Raw genomic sequence first — 14,266 nt, forward strand, 5'->3', positions numbered from 1 at the left:
TACAACAAAAGAATCAGTTTCTTCAGTCCCATTTCCCTTATATTCAATGAAGGAGGGAATGTGCCCTAGGGGATAGAACATGGGCTTAACTCCTGAGACCTAGGTTCTATTCCCAGCTCTGCCCCTAGACTGTTGGGTGAGTTTGGGAAAGTCACTTCACCTCTCTGTCCATTTTACCCCCATCTGTAAAATGGAGAGACTACTGACTTGTGTTGTGAAGCCCTTTGTCACCTACTGATGAAAAGCACTCTGTAAGAGCTAGGTGGTATTATTATGAGCCCTACTACATTCCATCTCCCCATCCTGGGACTCCTAGTTACTCATCTCCATCCTATGAAGTGACTTTTGGCCTCACTATTTTCTTCCTATTTTAAAAACAAAAAACAACTTTTGTTGTCACAATTCCTGGTCCCACTGATTTAGCATGCACGTAAGGGGAGTAGATACAAGCAGATGATTCACATATCCTTAAGATTAGCTCTAGAAGGGAGAATAAGAAAAGTCATGGCTATGTCTCTTTCCTGGAACTGGTATGCCCTCTCAATATCCAACTACAATTTGTTGTCCTATAACCAGGCTCTCAGAAGTCAGAATATGGTAGGCTACTACTGCCACATACCTATGGTAGTGCTCTGTGTTAAAAGATGCCCTCTGATATGGGGCTAGATTCAGCCAGGCTTACTTACAGTAAGTATCAGAGGGGTAGCCGTGTTAGTCTGAATCTGTAAAAAGCAACAGAGGGTCCTGTGGCACCTTTAAGACTAACAGAAGTATTGGGAGCATAAGCTTTCGTGGGTAAGAACCTCACTTTTTGCATCTGAAGAAGTGAGGTTCTTACCCACGAAAGCTTATGCTCCCAATACTTCTGTTAGTCTTAAAGGTGCCACAGGACCCTCTGTTGCTTTTTACAGTAAGTAGTACTCACTTGTGCTCCTTGCTGAGTATGGTTCTCTAATCTTTACTCATGTTACATAGTATCTTAGGCTACATCTACACTACAGGGGGGAGTCGATTTAAGATACGCAAATTCAGCTACGTGAATAGCGTAGCTGAATTCGACGTATCGCAGCCGACTTACCCCGCTGTGAGGACGGCGGCAAAATCGACCTCTGCGGCTTCCTGTCGACGGCGCTTACTCCCACCTCCGCTGGTGGAGTAAGAGCGTCGATTCGGGGATCGATTGTCGCGTCCCAATGGGACGCGATAAATCGATCCCCGAGAGGTCGATTTCTACCTGCCGATTCAGGCGGGTAGTGTAGACCTAGTCTGCCAAGTAGTTCCACTGAAACCAATGGGGCTACTAGCAGAGAGAATTACTAACTCAATATGGGAAATCAGGACCTGAATCCACACCTAACTTTTAGACACCAGGAGAATCAAAGGAACAATGGGATTCTCAAAACCTGAGTTAGGCATGTAGGCTCCCTATACAATTAATGGAGAAAAGTAGGTGCCTCTGAATGGGATTTACCCAAGTAAGCAGCTGCAAAGGGAGCTGCCTAAACTAGCCAATGGAAGATGTTGACAAGAGGAGTGTGCTCTAAGGCCTGCCCCCCTCTGGGAGATTAGCAGTGATAGGTGCCTGTTATCAGCAATCCCTCTTGGAGTCAGGCGGTTTACACAGCTGTCTTCTTTTAAGAGAGTGAGGCAAACACTTCTCTCCCTGCAAAACCACCAGAGGAAGCAATGCTCCCTTTAACTTTTAGCCCAATGGTTTAGCACAATCACCTGGGATGTGAGAGACTTGGGTTCTATTTCCCCCACCCCCGCCCCGCATCAGAATGGAAGACCCTGTTCAAATCCTCTCTCTCTTTGAGGGAGCTCTAACCACTGAGTTACAGGATATGCTGATATAGAGCTCCCTCAACCTCTCCTGAGGAATCTGTGCTGCCGTGTGTAAGTAGTCACTGGAGCAGGGTAACTAGCCCCTGGATCTCCCACCTCCCATGCTGGTGCCCTAAACTCCGGGTTAGGGAATCTCTCTGACAAAAAGTATTTATCCACAGTGGAACACAAGAGCCTCTGACCAGATCAGGCCCCGGGGGTGAGATATGTGCTCTTTCATCTATCTTTCCCTGGTTTGTGGAGCTTAGGTGTCTAGATACCTAAAGTGAGGCAGCAGTGTGCATGCCCAGAGGCAACTACATAGGCAGCTAGAGAACATGTACAGTGCAAATTTAGACACAGAGTGAATTTTGGTGACTATGTGGTTGAGTGGCTCCTGAGTGGGGGTTTTGCAAATCACAATGGTGCCTAAAAACTGGGACTTAGGTGCTTAAGTACTTTTGTGGATCTGGATCCAGGCCCTAGTGTTTAAGGAAAAAGGACACAACCAAAATTTTAATAAGACTTGTGCCTGTCAGCCTTATCAGTCTGCTTGAATAGTGTGTCCCATTGCCATTCCTTTCCTCTGTTTTATATAGGTCGCTGCTCCCAAGTGCATAAATGTCTACTTCTGTGTTTGGAGAGCGTCTAGCATACTGTGAATGCTCCTGTATGCTGAATAATTAAATCAGGGAGCAGAAAATGGAGGACTGACTTTAATCTGTGAAAGTGCTTTAGGTGCTCTCTTCTCCCCCTTATGCATATCCATATGACGAGAAGGGAGAATATGGCCCAAAGTTTGTAATGGGAATACTTACCGCTACTTCACATGTTCATATACAAATTTTATAGCAAGTTGCACTGCTTTCACATTTTCCGAAAGTACCAGATTTGAAAAGTATCAGAGGGGTAGCCGTGTTAGTCTGAATCTGTAAAAAGCAACAGAGGGTACTGTGGCACCTTTGAGACTAACAGAAGTACTGGGAGATTTGAAAAGTGCATTTCATGAGACACAACCACTAATCATCCCATAGCCACAAAGTACTTACATGCAGTTTGTGCTGTCAACTCTTTTCTAGAAAGCTATAGTTCATATATAGCAAGTTTCCAGAGGCTACAATTTACTATCATTATGATAATCTAGAAACAATTCACATTTCTGCTATCTACGGTTTACAAGCCAATTTACACCAAGATATGGTTAGGAGAAGGGAAGAGAAGCACAGGCTAGCAAGTGCATGGTCTTTTGAGCAACAGACTGCATAAACCACCACAGAACAAGTTAAACAACAATTTATTTATTTTTGTGTCAGATTTGAAAGTGGCAGTAGAAACAGACATTTGAGAACAGAAAAAAATTCAAGCGAAGTTGTACAGGGCCAGTCTAAATATGTCATTGGTGCAAACCCAATTGTCACTAATATTCTTGAGAACAAACAGCTGGTGGAACCCCATCACTGGGTCATTATCCACCTAAACAAATAAAATAAAAAAGTAAGTTAGAAGTAGGAAGGCCAAGCCAAACCCCCTCAAACTACTCAAGTCTATTAGCATAGCATGTATCAATTAAATATCCACTGCCTTTCTTTCAAGTCTATTCAACTGACATCTAGATACAGCATTAGTTGTATTACCTCAGACTCAAACAGGAATTCTTTTTAATTAAAAAAAAGAATTGATTTAAATGCAGTAGCAGAATGCAGTATTTCTAAATGGAATATTTCTAAAACCAACAAGCTTCTCCTTATATACTAGTCAAAGCATTACAGTTTGCTAGTCTCACCTTCAGCTGACCAACCACCATACTAAGTATACAGTTATCAGGCGCTGGTTGGTGATCTTGAGATGTTATGCTGTGTTGGATTTTTTGGAATGGAAGGCTCTGTTTAGGAGGGATTAAAAAAGAAACTCACATAAACTAAACGTATTAATTTAAGTATTTCACTCCATTAATATTTCTGCTCCAGCAGTGTACTTGATACTCTACATGAACATAAGAACGGCTGTACTGGGACAGACCAAAGGTCCATCCAGCCCAGTATCCTGTCTACCAACAGTGGCCAATGCCAGGTGCCCCAGAGGGAGTGAACCTAACAGGTAATGATCAAGTGATCTCTCTCCTGCCATCCATCTCCACCCTCTGACAAACAGAGGCTAGGGACACCACTCCTTACCCATCCTGGCTAATAGCATGGTCCCTGATCCAAGAGAGTTAGACATACAATGCAGCTAATACACAAAATACTAATTGGCCATATGAATGTCAGATCTTAATAGTGCAAAACAAAAGCAAATCTGATGGAAAAAAGTTAATATTTAGTATAATTAACTATAATATTGTGTTTTAGAAAATTGTATTATTGTGTCAAGTGAGGCAATGGAAATTCCCCACACCTCTAACACTGTACAATAATCCTGCTCAATGATCTTGCAGGGAATATAAATATTTTCTTTCCTCATATCACAAGACGACCAATTTCCATAAAGTCAGCTGGCATAGGGATCTATGTACAGTATGTGGTTCTTTAACAACAACAACAAAAAGCATTCGATATTAAGAAAGTCTTAATAAGTGGGTGTTTAAATATGCTGCAGAGTAACACTTTTGTACCATGTTCTCTGAAACTAAAAAGGGACTACTGTAAGAAATGGCACCTTCTTACTCAGTTACTCTTATTTCCCATATGTATTCAGAACCCTATCTGCTGAAACTTACTGACAAAGTTTACTATGTTTGATTCCTGTTAGCAGAGCACACATAGCTAAGGCTACGTCTTCACTACCCGCCTGAATCGGCGGGTAGAAATCGATCTCTCGGGGATCCAATTATCGCGTCTCGTTGGGATGCAACAATCGATCCCCAAATCGACGCTTGTACTCTACCAGTGCAGGTAGGAGTAAGCGCCGTTGACGGGGGAGCCGCGGCGGTTGATTTGCTGCCGTCCTCACAGCGGGGTAAGTCGGCTTGGATACGTCGAATTCAGCTACGCTATGGAGACGTAGCCTAAGAGTTGGATTTTATACTGCCTCATCCATCAACAGAACTGTTCATTAAGTTTCAACTACAGGGCCAAATTCAGCCCTCAACTACAGTAACAATAAGGTTTCACAGGCATAACAGAGGGCTGAATTCAGTCTGCCGAACATCTTATTTGTGATGAAGAGTAAAGAACACCGCTTAACTTTGAGGTACTGGCACTTTGAAAAAACATATTTGACTTGTAAATTAAGCAGATGTTGTTGAACAAACATGGAATCTTATGATGCAATTTTAACATCAGTTTCATTGCAGCAATCAGATTTTTTTGAACTCTGAAAAGTTCTGCAACTCAGGCACAGGTGTTCTCTCTACTACCTGTAATCACGTGGAAGCATGCGGGGTTTAATTGTTTTTAAATCCTGAGACAAAGCAGTTCAGAGATTTTTTTATTAAAACCACTTTTAATATATACAGAAGCGTACCATCAACTTTTCCATGATGGCTGTTTTTCCTTGGAATTGCTGTCCTTCCCAGGACAAGCAAGAAGCATCTGTCTGAAAAAGAGAACAAAGTGTCTGTCATTCATATCAATGTTACAGAAATGAGGTAAGATTGAAAGGTCTGAGGCAATGTTTCTTAACCTTTTTGATACTAGGTACCAGTTTGCTGCCTTCCTAAACTGTGTCAGGGAGATCTCCGGGACCAGAACTGGTCCATGAGAAACACTGGCTTAAAGAAATTGAGAGATACATGTGAAGCATTTGGTAATCTAATTTAGTCACTAGCAAATGAGTATTTGTTACAACTGGAAGTTATGCAAAACATGACTAATAAGTTATCAAAAATGGTACAGCTTGTGATCAGAAAGGGAGATATTGGCAGAGTCAAGCAAGCTTTCATGAAGTAGACCCACCCATTCTATTTTTGGCCTAGCTTGTGCCATCACTTACACTAGAGCTGTAGGGTTTTCATATTCAATCCTCACCCCATTTTAGAACTTCCTCCTGTTTTCCCACAGAGGTCTTAAGTGGGCCTACAGTTCATATGGAAGAATGGCAGAATCAAGTAGTTAAGAAAATTAAAAAGAGAGCAAATTTCACCACTTCCTCTTTTAGTTTTTGATGCTTCTTCACAGTGACAGATTTCTCATAGTTCAAGTTCTCCAGCAAGTGAAACAACAACTCCTACTCCCTCAACCCTGACATTTCTGCTACTCAGAAAAATGGATTAAAAAAAAAAAAAAAAAAAAAATCAATCCCACAATTGCTGACAGAAGAGAGGAATATTTACCAAAGCTCATAATTTATAGGCTAAAATGACAGTTTAAGGAATTAGAATTGGTGGGGTATATGTACTTGCTTCATTTCTATCCAAGACCGAAACATTGCCTCATACAAGCTACTGTCTTTATAGTGGAAGTGCAGAATACATCAAGCCCATAACTCATCATTCAAAATGATCAATGAGGAAGTTAAAAGTTTGAGCAAAGTCAAACTGATACTTACATAGAGAGCACTTAGCTCTACTCTACTGGAATCAAAACGCTGGTAATAGAGATGCACAAAACTTGTTCCAACTTGCTCCCACATAGGTCTCTCTGCCATTCTTGCTCTTTGTCTAAGACTGTCAAGAAGGCAAATATTTAGAAGTTTTAAGTCTAAAACAGTGATACTCAGACTGAGGCTCACAAGCCGCAAGTCACTCTTTAATGTGTGTCCTGCAGCTCTCTGCAGCACATATTAAAACACTGATTTAACTAACCAATCAGGATGCTTTTACTATGTTATTAACCAATTGTAGGTAAGATATATATCTATATCTACACACACAATATATATATTTCCCCTGCCATACTGTTTAAATATGAATATCTAGTACTACAGTAAATGAAACAATGAATTCACACTACTGTGGCTCTTTGGGTAATGTTGATCTCTAATTTGGCTCCAGAGCCACTGAGGTCTGAGTATCACTGGTCTACAATAATCCTAAATTACCAAGGTCAGTGGAAACTGCAGAGAAAAGAGGAAATAGAAGAGAAGAGAACATCTCCTTTTCTGCAGTACTCTTGGTTGAGGAGGCACAACATTATGTATAATTTTACTTCTTACTTATTATTTGAAGTAGAATCCCATCATAAAGATTCTTTAAGGCAATTCAACTGCCAGCTTAAGTCCCAATTCTGCAGCAAGTTGCTTGTGGGTGCCCCCCTGTGCAAGTGTAGCGCTCCATTGACTTCAATGGGCATCTGGTTGCACAGAGCTCATTGCAGGATTGAGGCCTTAATGCTTTCCATTCTTTTGTTGTGATCTTGTAAACACATTCACAAGTTTATTTAACTTCAGTATTGGGAAACATCCCTCTTACTCACCCACAAGCCCATCTCAGACCCTTTCATTCTTTAATAACTTTATTTCAAGTTCTTAGCTCACATCTAAGTTTTAAAAAGAAAGCTAAAAGTTTCACATGGTCTATCATAATTTAAAAAAATAAACTTAAGTAGAGGGTTTTGCATGTATTACACAGATATCTAAATGAAAAGTACACCACAACTGACTAATGGATCTCAGTTCAAGTGGGGCATTTTTGTGAGTTTAAACAAAACAAAACTCCTAATTTTCTCTTGCTGCTGTTCATGGATACCCCATTACACCAACATGCATTGCCTATTACCCAAAATGTCCCCCTCCCCCAAACTAGAAACCTTAAGGGACCCACCACCTGCACAAGATAGAGGATATGAAAGTTGGATAACTGAAGGTGTGGCTAAACTTGAGGCTCTGATTTGAAATATGAAAGACTTTACAGAAATAAAGACTCCATAGGTTTAAGCTCTTAAAGTTCAGTTCTACTCTGAAAAGCATAATTCTTCTTACAGGTAGAAAATGTGTGGAAAGAACATCTGTTGATGGGAGTGACTTAAATTTGTGCTGCCCTTTAACAGTTGGCCCTGCAGATCCACCAACTCAGAAGGGCTTGTTTACACTTAAAACACTACAATGGGTTCTCTCATTGTCATAGGTAATCCACCTCCCCAAGAGGCGGTAGCTAGGTGGATGGAAGACCTAGCACTGTCTACATGGGAACTTGGGTCAGTTGAACAACACTGCTCAGGAACATTGATTTTTCACACACCTGACCAATGTTGTTAAACCAACCTAATTTTTTAGTATAGACAAAGCCTAAGACTGAGTGAGAAGCAGATTCTCTCCCATTTTTGTGAACAATCCCCCCCTATTTTTTAAAAGGTACAGACAGTTTCATGTGTGCAACCCCAATAACCACAAGGAGGTTGCATAGGTGTCACTGGGAGCAGTTTGGTCCACAGGATCTTTAGTAATAGCAATGACTTGAAGAGCATCAGGGCTAGCAGTTGTTCACCTGTAACCTGAACACATTAGAGATTAAAAAACCTCTGCATAGTGAGAATTTCTGTTTGTTTTTTTAAAGTATCTCTTCAATGCTCCGTGCTCCAGGGGACACCACTAACTTAGCGAAAGAGATTTCAGGTCTTACTCTCCTGGAGCTCTTCAGACACTGCGTGGGTTTAAGAAAATGGGGTCTCCCCTCGCTGCTGTGTGTAAACGCCTTCCCAACAGGGGAAAGGGAGTCGAGCTGGCGGCAGTTTGCCAAGCCAAGCGCTGTGCAGCACCTGGGAATTTGGCAAAGCCTCCTTTAAGGCAATAACCCCCCCCGCTCAGGGACAGCCTCCAGTCCCACTCCAGAGCTGGGTGCACAGGTTGCCTGCCTCCCGATAGGTGCACTCAGACTCAAGGCACAGGCGCCTAAATCCCCCCCAGCAACCAGTCAGTGGGTTGGCGCGGGGCAGCCGAGCGCACGTGCAACCAGAGACCTGAGGAAGGAAAGCGCAAGGGACACACTCCCTGCACCAGCCATCCCGCCCCTAGCGGGTCCCCTCGCCACACGACTAGCCTGCGGAAGAAATTGCGCTGCTGCTGCTAACGCGACTCGTCCCCAGACTCCGCTCAGCGCAGCCAGCGGCGGCCGCTCTGAACCCGGCGCCACGCGCTGTCTTACCGGCCGCCGCTGCCTGGGAGCCCGGCTCAGGCGGCTGCTGCGCACGTGGTATTTGTGGCCGGGCTCGCGAGCCGGTAGGTGGCGCCCCGGGGCCGGGTTTGAGTTGTAATCAAAGTGCCCCCCGGTGCCCAGCGGCGGCACCGTGAACCGCTCCCCTCTCTAGCGCCGCTGCTGGGCAAGCTCCGCTTCTGCCCCCTCTTGCGAGGCCGGGAGAATAAGCGCTGCAGCTGTTGGGAGGGGGGCGTCCCCCGGGGTGCCGCTATGATCGACACGAGTAATTGCATTTACAGTTACTCGGCCACTGAGGGCTTTGTTGTGACTGGTAGGCTGCGAGGTCAGCAGGAAACCTGTTGTGGTTCCTGCAAGAGAACTGCTCCCATATGAGAGCACTGGAGACACCTACGAGAGAGGCCGTCTCTGTGCTACCAGGGAGGCTCAGCGCTGGCTCCGGGATGCAAACGCTGAAGCATGTGCTGCTGTAGGCTCTTGGGGTGAGGACAGACGCCCAGTCCCTGCTGATAGCTGTATGGCGTTTCTTTGCCAGTCCACGGGGATTAGCTCCGCATACTGGAAATAGGGACCGCACTCTGCGCTTTCCCCCCCTTTCTCAAACGCTTCTAGAGGTGGGTGCATGTGGCACGCACGCAAAGCAAACTAATCCACGTTAGAAGTGAAACTGATACCACCCGGACGCTGATCTCATCAGTTACCGCATGCGGAATGGGATCAGTACGTGAATGGGATACTGACACGGATAATTCAGCATGCTTCGTTATGTGGGGTTGTCTGCTGAGTAGGTGGCACTCTGAACGAGGAGTACTTGTGGCACCGGCCTTAGAGACTAACACATTTATTTGGGCATAAGCTTTTGTGGGCTAAAACCACTTCATCGGATGCATGCAGTGGTAAATACAGTAGGAAGATATATTATACACAGAGAACATGAAAAAATGGGTGTTGCCATACCAACTCTAACAAGACTAATCAATTAAAGTGGGCTATTATCAGCAGGAGAAAAAAAATCTTTTGTAGTGATAATCAGGATGGGCCATTTCAAACGGTTGACAAGAAGGTGTGAGTAACAGTAGGGGGAAATTAGCATGGGGAAATAGTTTTTACTTTTTTTCATATTCTCTGTGTATATATATCTTCCTACTGTATTTTCCACTACATGCATCCAATTAAGTGGGTTTTAGCCCACAAAAGCTTATGCCCAAATAAATTTGTTAGTCTCTAAGATGCCACAAGTGTTCCTCTTTCTGTCTGCTGATACAGACTAACACGACTATCACTCTGAAACTTCTCTCTCTGAGTCACTATTGAATCTGTCTCCTGTGTTGTGCTGTTGACATGCCATCTTTTGTATTAGATCTAAAACTGACCCTGACCAGTTTTGTTGTTAAAGATCCAATAGCACTCTTCACAAGAATAAAGGTGTCAATCCCTATGACCTGATTGCATATAATTATTCATCTGAAATTTAAACTAGGTAAATTGCTTCTGCATTTTCAATTGGATATCAATATTCAGTCATTTGTTATTTTTGTTTATTTATTTATTCCAAAACTCTTATAGTGCTGCTTTTCAATGGTGTGCTTTCGGATTCTCAAGCATGAAAGGTATTATGTAAAAATATAGGATGCACCTTTATGTAAATTTGATATAATTAATTTTTGCTAGGAAACTAAAAAATCATAAGTTCAACTCTTACGCTTTCAGTGATATGCTTGTGCATGTAAAGATTTAACTCTTGGAGAAGAAAAGGAAAAATGGTATTTAAAATATTTTGGGTACAGTTTTGAAACAGGCCTCTGAAATTGCCCCTATAATTTTTTCCATAACTAAAACTCACATTTTCACATGCAAACTTGTTTGCCTAGTCCATTTGGGTAGTTAGATGCTGAATTACCCTACTTATGCATACAAAATACCTTTGTTCTTGCATATGCAGGATTTATGCATGGACCTAACCAACATTTGTGGGTACAATTTTAGAGGCCCACTTCAAAATGTTAGCATTTATTTTTATTCTGTTAATGTTTTCAATCCACAAACTTTTTATATATTTGTGCTTTTCTGATACATCTTTAAGATACACATATTGCCCTATATAGATTATTCTAATTATGCAGAAAAATATTCCTTGTATGTAAAAGAGAAACTTATTTAAAAACCATTAACTCAAACTCATTAATATAAAGAGAAAAAAGTAGCATTTTTTACAGTTGCATAATGCAGAAATTGCTTTCCCAGTTTTATCTAACTTCTAAAATGTTCTCAATGTCTGAGACTAACCATGAGAAATGTTAGGCCAAAAATAGAGGGATGTTTTTAAAACCTCATGACACATTAAAAAAGCATAGCTCTTATGTAGATAAGGTTGAAAGATGGCTTCTTATGGATACATAACTGTGACTACATAAAACACTATTTTGTTTGTCTTAAAAGAAAGTTATAGATTTATCTGTAATTACAAACAAAACTTCGTATTAAAAGGCTTTTCAGCTTGTCTTTATTAGCTAAGATCTGAGTTTAGAGTTCTTTGTTTCTCTGTGAAGATTGATGATAGGTACGTTCCCTGCACAGTTTTAGGTGTTGTTGTCACCTGCTGTTGTAGAGGTAAACTAAGGCCTGGTCTACACTATGACTTTAATTCGGATTTAGCAGCGTTAAATCGAATTAACCTTGCACCCGTCCACACAACGAAGCCATTTATTTCTAAATAAAGGGCTCTTAAAATCGATTTCTGTACTCCACCCCGACGAGCGGAGTAGCACCAAAATCGATTTTGTCATTTCGAATTAGGGTTAGTGTGACCGCAATTCGATGGTATTGGCCTCCGGGAGCTATCCCACAGTGCACCATTGTGACCACTCTGGACAGCAATCTGAACTCGGATGCACTGGCCAGGTAGCCAGGAAAAGCCCCGCGAACATTTGAATTTCATTTCCTGTTTGCTCAGCGTGGAGAGCACAGGTGACCACAAATAGCTCATCAGCACAGGTAACCATGCAGGCCGATAATCGAAAAAGAGCACCAGCATGGACCGTACGGGAGGTACTGGATCTGATTGGTATATGGGGAGAGGATTTAGTGCTAGCAGAACTTCGTTCAAAAAGACAAAATGCCAAAACTTTTGAAAAAATCTCCAAGGGCCTGATGGAGAGAGGCCACAATAGGGACTCAGATCAGTGCAGCGTGAAAGTCAAGGAGCTCAGACAAGCCTATCAAAAAACAAAGGAGGCAAACGGTCGCTCCGGGTCAGAGCCACGGACATGCCACTTCTACGCCGAGCTGCACGCAGTTCTACAGGGGGCCGCCACCACTACCCCACCTCTGACCGTGGATTCCGAGGCGGGGATATTCTCATCAGCTACACATGAGGACTCTGCGGACGGGGAAGAGGAGGAGGACGAGCTTGCAGAGAGCACCCAGCACTCCGTTCTCCCCAACAGCCAGGATCTTTTTCTCAGCCTGACTGAAGTACCCTCCCAACCCAGTATCCAAGACCACGACCCCATGGAAGGGACCTCAGGTGAGTTTACCTTTTAAAATGTAAAACTTGTTTTAAAAGCAAGGGTTTTTAATGATTACTTTGCCCTGAGGACTTGGGATGCATTCGCAGCCAGTACAGCTACTGGAAAAGTCTGGTAACGTGTCTGGAGATGGAGCGGAAATCCTCCAGGGACATCTCCATGAAGCTCTCCTGGAGGTACTCCAAAAGCCTTGCCACAAGGTTTCTGGGCAGTGCAGCCTTATTCCGTCCTCCATGATAGCACACTTGACCGCGCCATGCTTGCAGCAAGTAATCTGGTATCATTGCATGACAAAGCCTGGCAGCGTATGGTCCCGGTGTTTGCTGGCATTCAAGCAACATCCGTTCTTTATCTTGCTGTGTAATCCTCAGGAGAGTGATATCGCTCATGGTAACCTGGTTGAAATATGGGAATTTAATTAAGGGGACAGAGGTGGCCGTTCCTACTGGGCTGTTTGCCTGTGGCTGAAAAGAAATCCTTCCCTGCAGTTAGCCAAGAGCGGGGGGGGGGGGGGGGATTGGCCCAGAGCTTTTCGCGTTTGGCTAGCAGGGATCTTCCCTGATACCAGCCACGCGGTGGGAGGAGGGGTAAAGCGATCATCCCAGAGAATTGGATCGGGGGGGTGGTTAGTTTGTTTTCTGCTGCTGAAGGTTAACAGGAAAACCAGAGCACTCAATGGGCTTTGCTTGGTATGTGGGAAAGGAGGGCGCAGAAGCCAAAAGACAATGGCTTACCATGGCCACATGCAAGCCGAATTCTGTTGCCCGGACCTGCGTCTGTGATCTCTAGCAGCAAAGCCACCGGCACTCAACATTAAGAGGCAAAATGCGACCTTGCACAGAAATCACATGTGCTATGTAATGTGAATAGTGTTGGTCACCGTGAAAGAGTATAAGCATTGTTCTGCAAAATGTATCTTTTAAAAAAATTCTCTCCTTTTTTCCCTCCCTCCAGCAGCTGCAAATTCTTCAAGCCTCCCTCCTCCCTGAAGGCTATCACAGATAAGGTGTCGGAAAAAGAAGACGCGAGACGATATGTTCACAGAAATCATGGAATCCACCCACAGTGACAGAGCTCATCTGAATGAGTGGAAGGACACGGTTTCAAAGTATAGGAAAGAAGCCAGTGAATGTGAGGACAGGAGGGACCAACGTGAGGACAGGAGAGACGCTCGAGATGAGAGGTGGCGGCAGGAAGATCAGAGGAGGCAGGATGCAATGCTGGGGCTGCTGTGTGAGCAAACAGACATACTCCGGCGTCTGGTGGAGCTTCAGGAACGGTAGCAGGATAACAGAGTGCCGCTACAGCCCCTGTATAACCCCCCTCCCCCCTCCCCATGTTCCATAGCCTCCTCACCCAGACGTGTAAGAATGCGGGGGGGGGGGGGGGGGCAGGCTCCGTACACCTTCCCATTCCACCCCAGTGGACAGCCCAAGCAAAAGGCTGTCATTTTTTTAACCTTTTTTTAGTGGCCTTTTCCTTCCCGCCGATCCTCCTCCCAAATCCCACCCGGGTTTCATCCCTCTTTTTATAATCTATTAATAAAGAATAAATGATTTTTAAATGATAGTGACTTTATTTGGTTTGAAAGCAAGCTGGGGGAAGAGGGAGGGTGGGTTCCTTCCAGAGAATGAGTCAATAAAGGGGGCAGGTTTTCATGAAGGAGAAACAAACAGATATTTCACACTGTAGCCTGGCCAGTCATGAAACTGGTTTTCAAAGCTTCTCTGATGCACAGCGCTTCCTGATGTGCTCTTCTAATCGCCCTGGTGTCTGGCTGCGCGTAATCAGCAGCCAGGCGATTTGCCTCAGCCTCCCACCCCGCCATAAAGGTCTCCCCCTTACTTTCACAGAGATTGTGGAGCACACAGCAAGCAGAAATAACAAT

The 14,266-nt window shown here is 43.7% G+C and overlaps 1 protein-coding gene across 4 annotated transcripts; it reads right to left on the minus strand.

Moving 5' to 3' along the window:
* Positions 1-3,101: 3,101 nt before the first annotated feature.
* Positions 3,102-9,548, minus strand: LOC101952978 (nuclear transport factor 2-like). Of its 4 annotated transcripts, none has more exons than XM_024102127.3 (5): positions 9,246-9,548; positions 6,310-6,427; positions 5,287-5,358; positions 3,608-3,706; positions 3,102-3,297 (listed from the first exon to the last, which is right to left on the minus strand). In XM_024102127.3, the coding sequence occupies exons 2-5, from the start codon at positions 6,406-6,408 to the stop codon at positions 3,184-3,186; spliced, it is 384 nt and encodes a 127-aa protein (XP_023957895.1). In that variant the 5' UTR covers positions 6,409-6,427; positions 9,246-9,548; the 3' UTR covers positions 3,102-3,183. The 4 variants fall into 4 exon arrangements, with proteins under 4 accessions (XP_023957895.1, XP_005281486.1, XP_065438083.1 ...); XM_005281429.4 differs by lacking the exon at positions 9,246-9,548 and adding an exon at positions 8,843-9,224; XM_065582011.1 differs by lacking the exon at positions 9,246-9,548 and adding an exon at positions 8,738-8,845.
* Positions 9,549-14,266: the final 4,718 nt, after the last annotated feature.

This window comes from Chrysemys picta, chromosome 2 (assembly GCF_011386835.1).
Source record: "Chrysemys picta bellii isolate R12L10 chromosome 2, ASM1138683v2, whole genome shotgun sequence".
NCBI classification, from domain to species: domain Eukaryota; kingdom Metazoa; phylum Chordata; order Testudines; family Emydidae; genus Chrysemys; species Chrysemys picta.

Coding starts and splice junctions, on each gene's coding strand:
- LOC101952978 (XM_065582010.1), bottom strand. CDS start 8,701: ATGGCTGGTGCAGGGAGTGTGTCCCTTGCGCTTTCCTTCCTCAG. Junction 6,428..8,657: donor CTTGCGCTTTCCTTCCTCAG/GTCTCTGGTTGC, acceptor CCTTCTTGACAG/TCTTAGACAAAGAGCAAGAA. Junction 5,359..6,309: donor TAGAGCTAAGTGCTCTCTAT/GTAAGTATCAGT, acceptor TCTCTTTTTCAG/ACAGATGCTTCTTGCTTGTC.